Genomic DNA, 9,520 nt, shown 5'->3' with positions numbered 1-9,520 from the left:
AGGTTCAAACATAATGATTATTTACAGCATACTTTAACACGCGATACACTTTTGGGCATTTGGACCTTCGTGGCTCACACTTACGACCAGATCTTGTTTCGCAAATCACCCCAAATTTATTTTTAATTAATTATCTGTCTTGGGGAAGGTGCACATCCCTGATATCACTGCGCACCGCTTGTGGAAAGTAGATCCGGTGGGCAGGTTTACGAGTTCAGAAAAAGTGAGAGAGAGGGAACTGCAGAGACGCACGGTGCCAGAGCCAGGACCACTGGGAGTCTCTGCAAGCGCAACAATCGCCGACACGCCGAGAAGAAGAACGAGTTTCTTTATTTCTTTTCCACAGTGTGCGTGGGGGGAGCAGGGCTATGACACGCGTATAAAGAGCCCCAAAGTACAGTGCTAACGCAGGCGGATCTTTGTTTTATTCTCCCCAAAAGATGAGTAAAGACTCAAAGTGCCTGCGACAGCTCGGTGCGACTCTGCTACTAGTCCTGTTCGCCGGGGTGCAGCGATCCGACTCTGCGGTAAGTACGCTTCCAGTTCCTTGCACTGATTTTTCCCCCGCTGCAGGAGAACCTGCAGAGACCCACCGGCTCCCTCAGCGAGCGAGTAAAGTTTCTAAAATAGAGAGTCTGCTTTATAACAAGTGCTTCTGCTCTAATAATAATGATCCCGGTTGCCGTTTCCGTTTTACTTGCAAATAAAAACCATGTAATTACACCAATGATACACCTCTGCGCTCAGCTTTCATGGCTTTTTGACTGCTAGGATCACCTTCGCAGGACCTGCAGATTTTCTTGGTGGGAGATCGGACGAAGTTTCTGTCCTGCCCCCTTCGTGCGCATCTTCGCGTTTCGCGTACCTGCGGTTATTTTTTTTCCGCCCTGTGTCTGTATTTTGTTCCTATTCTCGCGTCAAGAACTCGGACGGATTCTAAACTCGGCGTGTGGAGGGAAAGCGGCGCGCCGATGCTTCCCTTAAGAGCCCGCTTGTGTTCGGATTGAACCTCGAACAGCGGGGCTGCTGTTCAGTCTTTTGTGCGTAATTTTGTTTTGGTGTCCTGAAAGAGGGAACTGTGCGTTTTTCTCTCCAGGTGTGTGCAGGTGTGCTTTAAGTTGACAGCAGCTGCTTTCAGACTCACACTGAAGTGTAGAGAAATGAAACCCATATTTAGTGCAGCTGATTAGTCTTTGCATTTGAGAGATGATTCAGAAACAGCAACACAGGTGGGGAAGTGTATGAGCGCGCTCGCACTTTTCCTCTCTTCGCCCTCCACATCTGTTTAAACTAGTGCCTCCTCATCCTCAGCTGTAGATCTCTAACATGTCGGGATGCCGATGCATCACCAAATCAGTGCAAGTGTCTCTCACTCAGGCTCCTCATATAATATTTCATGAATATTCCCTCGTCATTAATTATTAATGAGTCGTGGCTGCACGCCCACCACACACCAGGCGTGTCCAATCAGGTCTGCCAATCAGGTCTGTTTGCCGTTCTGTAAGTCCTCTAGTGGGGTTTTTCATGTTTTTTAAATTATGCAGGAGACATTTGTGTGTTTGAAGATTTTATGGATTAGATTCAGTGTTTTGATGGCAACTGGAACACTGAACAGAGTATGAGCATCCTGTGAAATAACAAAAACAGCACAGGATCAGGTCTAAGACTAAAAAATCAGCATTTGAGAGTTGAGAGTTGTCTGCTCAGAGTTTATAAAGTGATTAGAGATGAAGAATAAATCAACAGATAGAAGCTCTTTCCTCTCCTTCAGCTGTAATATGTCAAAACTATGGTTTGACCTCTTCCCTGCTTTGCTTGGAAGTTGTCTCGGTATGACAGAGATTAAGTTTACTGCAATATTTCACCAAGGCCATAAAAGTTTATCAAGGACCTTGAAGTAAACTGTTAAAAGGGTGGAAAAAAGAGAAAATGAACTAAAAAACGTATAACTTTAATTAAGATAGTTACTTGCTATATTAACGGTTTTTTGACATTTAAGCGTAATGATACACAAAAAAGTCACTGAACTTTCACAAATGGTCATTAATGTCTCAATAGATAATAGTAAATTAGCTGTGTGTTTTGGAGCATTCCTTTAATTTAGTGTGAAAGAAGACTCTTTAGGGAATCAAAGTTCCCCTTTCTCCATTAAAGCGCTCATTGAGTCCCCCTAGTGGAGACAGTCTGCCCTGATGTCACTGCTAGCACAAGAGATTGAAAGAAATGATCTTTTATGGCATGTCTTTGTCTAAATTTCCAAACTTGCGGGATAAAAAAACCCCCCTAAAATCAAAGACAAAGCAGCTATGTTCCTGTAACTTAAGCTGACATTGTTTTCAGGTTTAAAACAAACAGACTGGTGTATGTGCGGAGAGTTTCTCATTAAGTTTGAAGGAGAGAGCGTCATAAGTCATTTTTATTGCTCTCTCTCTCTGTGTGTATTAATCCTCACAGATATCAATCTCCATTCAGCCAGGTGAGGGGGTTCAGCGGTAATGTATACCTGGAGGTTTTCCTTTGAACCCGTCATGCAGTGCAAACCACAAACACACACTTAATTTGATGCATGCTTTTTGCGCAGCAAGGGAGGCGCACACCTATATACACCCGCTCGCCCTACACGTGACCCACATCTCAGGTGGAGTCTGTGCAGGGGCGGATCTGTCTGCATGTATGTGTGTGTTTGTGGTGAGAGTTATAGTCAAAACATCCTGACATTGCGGAGATTTGGAGATCGGCAGAGGAGTATCAGCTAACACATCAGAGCTGCAGCTTCCACGATGTCTTCTTCTTCTTTGGTGTTTGGTCTCATTTTTGTCCCCCGATTTGTTTCCTAGGATCTTCTGTCTTTTGTCAACTCTTCTTTAATCGGTCTCCCCCCATCCACTGCACTCGGTCTCGTTCCCTCATGTAGCGCCATGATGATGACGATGACAATAATCAGTCTTGGCAGGAATTTTCCAGATGCAAGATGTACTGATCATTCAATCAATCCTCTGTCTAATAATAATCACATTTATAACCACCATAAATCAGCCTGTGCATCATGCAAGTTCAACAAAACAAATTCGCTCTTGGAACTCCTTCTCACTAGCAGAAATGGTAACGTTCAGAAAAAAATCAAACATGGACAGAACCTGGTCAATTTCTTGCCAAAATTCCCCTGGCTCTGACTTTCATTAAACCCTTTTTTGGTACTAGGCTTCTGGCACCGGCACTCTTCAGTTCTTGAGTGTGTCAGCACCACATTAGTGGAAAAGTTTCACCTGTTTACCTTCTCCTTCTCCTTTCACCTTCTGTATCTGCCTCCCACTGCTCCACCTTTGTGTCTGTCCTTGAATGCAAATTCCATTTTTATCTAGCTTAAGGCTCCATAAGCAAGCAGCAGTGGAGGGAGCAACTCTCCAAAGACTTCCATGGATGGATATATATTTGAATATTAGAATCAACTATACGTGTACCCTGCAGGTTTGTCAAAAGATTCATTTTATTATTCAATTAGCATTTGAATTAATACTCAACAGCATCAACAGTTCCGTCTTTGCCTCCTGTAGTCAATAAACAGCTTCACACAGCAGTGATGCAGTCAGAAAGCCCTTCCCCCTCATTAGCAACTCAAGCAGTTGATGTTCACAACCCTCAACAGTTTGGAGAATTTCAGGAAGTCAGGTTTCAACAATGCTGGAGTATTGTAAAGCTTGTGGGCGTGCACACAGTACTGTCCAAAAGTTTTAGGCAGGTGAGAAAAATGCTGTAAACAAAGAATGCTTTCAAAAGTGGAAGTGTTAATAATTTATTTTCATCAATCACCAAAATGCAGTGAATGAACAAAAAGAGAAATCTAAATCAAATCAATATTTGGTGTGACCACCCTTTGCCTTTAAGGCAGCATAAATTCTTCCAGGAACACTTGAACACAGTTTTTAAAGGCTCTCGCCTGGTTGCTCCAAACATCTTGGAGAACTAACCACAGATCTTCTGTGGACATAAGCTTCCTCATATCCTTCTGTCTCTTCATGTAATCCCAGACACACTCCATGATGCTGAGATCAGGGCTCTGTGGGGGCCATAACGTCACTTCCAGTAATTCTTGTTCTTCTTTATGCTGACAATAGTTCTTAATGACTTTGGCTGTATGTTTGGGGTTGTGGTGTTGTGTCATAATGTGCATCTTGTATAATATCTTTGGCCAATCAAAAATCTCGATCCATCCACAGCTGCAACCCCAGTTGGAAGTAGATTTATCAAAGGGGTGGGTATTTACTCAAGGGGCACATGAGAAGCTGGGATTGTTTTGGATTGCAACACCAATAATCTCATAAAGAGATAAAATTAATACTGAGCAGAACTGAGTTCATCTTATTGTTGTGGCCCTCCACAACAACCCCAGTTTCTCATGTGGCCCCTCGGGTAAATGAATTGCCCCCCCCCCCTCCTTTATCAGATAGTTTCTGTTTAGTTATCATTAAGGTAGCAGCTAGTGGTCATGCCTAATAATAAAACTTTCTGTAACATTATAATAGACTAATTTAAAAGTATAACACAATTATTTGTGTCAAACTCCAACTCTGAAGCTAAGAAAATTCTACCAGCAACCAGGCAAAAATGGCAGCCGCCAACTTCATCAACCCTGTTTGCTCACAGAACTACCTCACATACTTATCGTTGTTTTGTTTGTTTGGCACTACCTAAAATTGTTGTCATACCCCACCCCAACCTTACCCCTCCACTCCCGTGGTACTAAAAATGGTATTCGATATGAAATTCTAGTATCAAGATAGTGTAAATGGTGTGGTACTTATATAATGCTACGTGTTCAATACTTCTATCTAACATTAACATTTCTCTTACTCTTATGAATCTATTCGAGGCACCGTAATGTCACCTAAACATACTTTGACAAACCTCCATTATTCTAATTTGTTGCTAACCTGCTCATCCTTCAGTCTCTGTGTATTTGTGGCAGAACTTACACAGTGGTGTCAATGACCTTCGGATGCCGTTAGGATTAACAGGTGGTCAATGGGAGCAAAACCAAAAGCTAAAAAGCTAATTACCCGGATTGAGTACAGACATTTCTCTTCCCCCGTCCTTTGCTGCTTTGTCATTTCAACCCGTTCTCACTCCCAAAGCGTAACATTTTACGCTAGGTGACAAATCGTCACCATATTACGTTTTCGGCTACCCACCACGTTCCTAAATGACGACCTCGGAAAAAGAGGAAATATGAGAACCGTCTGGACTGAACCTACACATGTTCGCTCTTTTTCTTCAAATCGCTTAGAAACACGCTATTTAACATCATTAAAGTCCTGGTTAAGGTCAGGAATAAGGTTATGGTCAGGGCTAGGGATAAGGTTAGGTTTAGGGCTGGAATACAGGTCTGGAACGTCTACTACCGCGGGAGCGTCATTGCACTGGATTCCAGCCATAACCCGCCGCGTACCATAAGAACGCCGAAGGTCTCCTTTCGCGTTCCTCAGGAACGCCGCGGGACGTGACAAAACGTCCACATGTTACGCCTCGGGAGTGAGAACGCTCTGGTCATTTATTCTCTTTGCATGAAGAAGCAGACCTGATGTAGAAACCAAAGTGAAAATAGCCAAAGATGCAACAATGACAGATTTAGCTGTAGCCCTATACTACTGGATACCAGTAGTATAGTATAGTAATAGTAGTACTCTAATACAGTGTTTCCCAATCTTTTGGAGCCACGGCACATAGTTAGAAAAATTACATGGCACACCACCAAACAAAAATGACACAAAAAGCATTTTGTTCACCTGGTAGACCGGAATTGGCTCAGTTTGTCCCCAGTATACCTTTTTTGCTTTCTTCTGAACACTACTGATGCTAGGGCTAGATTTACTACTTTTTCTTTAAAACATTTTTTTCTATTGCTATCACGCGCTGTGTCCTCTCACAGCATGACTATTATAGCGTTTCTTCTTCATCTTCTTCTGTTTTACTGGCAGTTTGCAACCTATTTAATTAGAGCAGGTAGTTGTACTGCCCTCTAGTGGAAGAGAATGCAATTGTTCTGCCCGCGACTCATGCCGATCGCCTAAGAGTACCAATCAGGTGGAACTAAATAATCTTCCACAGCACACCTCATCCTTTCTCGCGGCACATAATGGTTGGGAAACACTGTTCTAATATATCTGCAGTAGTAATAGCAGAGCACTTGCATCAATTGCAAAGCTTCACCTAAACCCACAATTTTCAGTTTCATTCTCCTTGTTGTGGAATTCAAACACCTCCTCAACAATTTGCTAGTCAAGGCTTGCGTTTTTATTTCCATCTGGTAAATAAATTGTTACGTGATAAGAGCAATATGTTGTGACTAATAAGACCCAAACAGGTCGCAGACGTGGGTGTCTGCATCACGATTTTCCATGAGTTTCATTTTCTGCTAATTCAGACTGAAACAGCATCCAGTCATTTCCCTGTTGCCTCCTCTTCATGGGTCTTTAAATGTCAGGCTAGTGTGGACATCAGATTTACATGGACATCTTTGGTGTACTCACAGCTGAAGACATTTTTATTTAGAAAAGCATTTGATTAATTTCTTCTTATGCTGTTTTTATAGTTTTATTGTTTTACATTGTTTTATTTACTGTTATATTGTTTTATATTCCCATTTTCTGTGTTGTAAAGCACTTTGTGATTTTTATCTGTGAAAAGCGCTATATAAATAAATTTTACTTACTTACTTACTTACATTGGTGTAGTAGAAGCAGTAGAAGTAGAGACCACAGTGATGTATGTTGTGTTACCAGGTGTATTCATTTATTTGACATTTTGAAAAAAATTTAATGCAGAGAATAAAAAAAGTACGTATGATACGTCTTAAAAGCCATCCCTAGTGTATACTAGGAGCAAAACCAGGGAAACTGGCAAAAGGTAAATGACTCTAGTAGACAGAATTTAATAATGCCAAATAATCATACCAGCTTTTTCTGGTGGTGCTTTAAGAGGTGAGAAGTTATGTGTGCAGGGATCAGACTTTGGATAGACTTGGATATTTTAAAGGCTTTTGAAGGTCATACAGAAATGAACAGGAAGCCACTGGAAGGACGTGAGGATGGTTTTCTTGTTGGCTTCAAATAGCTATAAGCAGAAAATCTCACTTCACTGAGCAACCACACTAGAGATAGGTGATAGTAGAGCTGATAAAGTCACAAATAAGGACTTTACCCCCAAAGGATGGCTGATCAGGGAGTTACAGGTGGATGATATCAGTGTCTACTTGAAGTGCACCATCAATTGATGGCTTGTAGGGGCTGTAGTGGCAGTAGTAGCGGGTTTGATTATATTGGCAGTAAAAGATCAACCAGAACAGTAGTAGTTGTAGTTTTAGAAGGAGAAGTTGTACCTGAACTTACATTACAGTAGGTGTAGCAGTAGTAGCAGCTCTAGCATGAGCAACAACAGTAGAAGGACACATGATATTGAAATAAAAGTGATATTTAAATGCTTTTTGTCATTTTTGCAACAGCAGGGTTAGTAGTAGTAGAATCTAACCCTAACCCTGAAATCAGCAAGTAATCATGAAGGCTGCAGCCTAATGTACACAAGTACTTTTCAAAATGGGAATTTTTTTCATCTCTTTAAAAAAAAATTTATCCACATGAAAATGCGAAATAACCGATCTGAAGCAATGTCAATACCATGCCAAAGCAACAGGTGGTGATATAACCTTAACCGTGAAGAAATGTTGGCCAATCAAAAGCTCAGCTTTGAAGCTGAGTGCTTCAAAATCTCCACCCTGGCAAGAGTGTCTGTAACGCTCCATTTTCAGTAGGGATGGGTATCGTTTAGGTTTTATCCGATACCGGTGCCAAATTGGTACTTTTGAAACGGTGCCGGTGCTCAAACCGGTGCTTAAAGAATGGAGAACACAAAATTGGTCCAAAAACCTCTCATGTTCAGCTGTTTTTTTGTAAAAAGATAACAATGTTAGCCTTTTCTGCAGCTATAGGGGATTTATGGTATCACTCTTGGCTGGAAGCAGTGCTTAAACAATGGAAAAAACACAAACTTTGTCCAAAACCTCTCATGTTTAACTGTTTTCCACTTTTTCTTTGGTCATTTTAGCCTTTTTGGCCAGGGTGAAGGGAGTATCTGCCATCAAACAACAAGACAGCCGCATGTAGCTATGATGATGTTTGCTAGCTCACCTTACATGCATTAATGTAATAACGTGGTTAGCCTACTCAACGTAAATTACACACGAGCAACATTAAGCTACTCACGCAGATGCTGCATCATCATCCTCATCATTTCTGCTACACTGGCAGGGCTAGGGGCCAGGACTCTCCTCTTTGGGTTTGTGGGGGATGTTGCTAAATCCGGGTCCGATAACAGGCAACCCACCCGCAGTAGATGCGCTCGGTGTGAGGTCTCGCAGCAAGCTATCAAATACGGCGCATTTCTCAGCTTTAAAAAAAACCCCGCTATGCGTCGCCAGGTGTTTCATCGGATTCAAGGTGTTACTTCCTTTGACAGTATCACAGTATCAGCTTAAAGCACTTGTTGCAGACTTGTTTGCATATTTTGCTGTGAAGTACAGCCAGACTTTTGACCGCTTCGCCTTGGGCATTTTTAATCTGTAGCTCTGCTCTAAAAGAACGTACGTACCTGGACCCGCCTACTATCCTCGGAAACGTAAAATGATTGGCTAGAAGTGTATCACAGCTCAGGAAAAAAAAGCACCGAAATAAAGCACCGAAATGTGCGCTGCTTTTCGGTCTGGTTACTACCGTTTATGTCAGAACCGGTGCCATCATGGCACCGGATACCGGTACCCATCCCTAATTTTCAGTGAACCAAAATGTCGTTTACGTGTGGACGAATGTCCAAAAACGCATAGAAAAAGCTAAATTGACCAAAATACATGCATGTAGACGTAACCTAATGCAGCCAACAACAAGCTAATACTGAGAGCTAAATGGATGCTATAACTATTTCATATGGATAAAACCAGCAATGTTACCTATAGAGCAGGGGTGGGCGATATAGCCTCAAAATTACATCGCAATATTTCTTGATCAGAATACGTTGTGATTCTGAAATTTGCGAAAATTATATTGAACAAAAAATACAGATGATTGCAGTTTGCATTTGTTAGTGTAAAGTAAATAAATCCTTATTTTCCAGTGAAATACTGCCAGTCATGATAGGGTACTAAGTATAAAATTAACATTTTAAATAAACGATCTGCCACCACATCATTGTTTTAAAGCATCCATCCATTCTCCTCCTCTTTTCCTTATGAGGGCTCAGGGGTGGTGGATGTTTTGTTTTGGTATTGAGGTCTGGTATTGGTACAGACTACGAAATTTCTGGTGTCATTGCATTCCCAGTTCTCACTACTGTAAGATTTCAGTCAGGTTAAAGTTGAGGGTACCTACGTGGAGATGCACGTTACTGCTATAGATGTAAGCTGCCATCATAAGGGCTTCAGTGTCTTATCCATTTCATCTTGTACTTCTAGTCTAGTCATACCTGTTCTTTGATC

At 41.6% G+C, this 9,520-nt stretch overlaps 1 protein-coding gene across 1 annotated transcript in view; it reads left to right on the top strand.

The window, feature by feature from the left end:
• The first annotated feature begins 225 nt into the window (after window positions 1-225).
• The window catches only part of col4a5 (collagen, type IV, alpha 5 (Alport syndrome)), a 70,665-nt gene continuing 61,370 nt past the window's right edge, over window positions 226-9,520 (top strand). The window contains exon 1 of the mRNA XM_080893915.1: window positions 226-527. Coding sequence (XP_080750041.1) covers window positions 441-527 — 87 coding nt within the window. The 5' untranslated portion in view covers window positions 226-440. The remainder of the gene's footprint in view (window positions 528-9,520) is intronic.

Source organism: Rhamphochromis sp. 'chilingali' (assembly GCF_963969265.1).
Source record: "Rhamphochromis sp. 'chilingali' genome assembly, chromosome: 1".
Classification (NCBI taxonomy): Eukaryota; Metazoa; Chordata; class Actinopteri; order Cichliformes; family Cichlidae; genus Rhamphochromis; species Rhamphochromis sp. 'chilingali'.
Note: the sequence above shows the minus strand (reverse complement) of the source record. Positions and strands in the feature narration are given on the sequence as shown.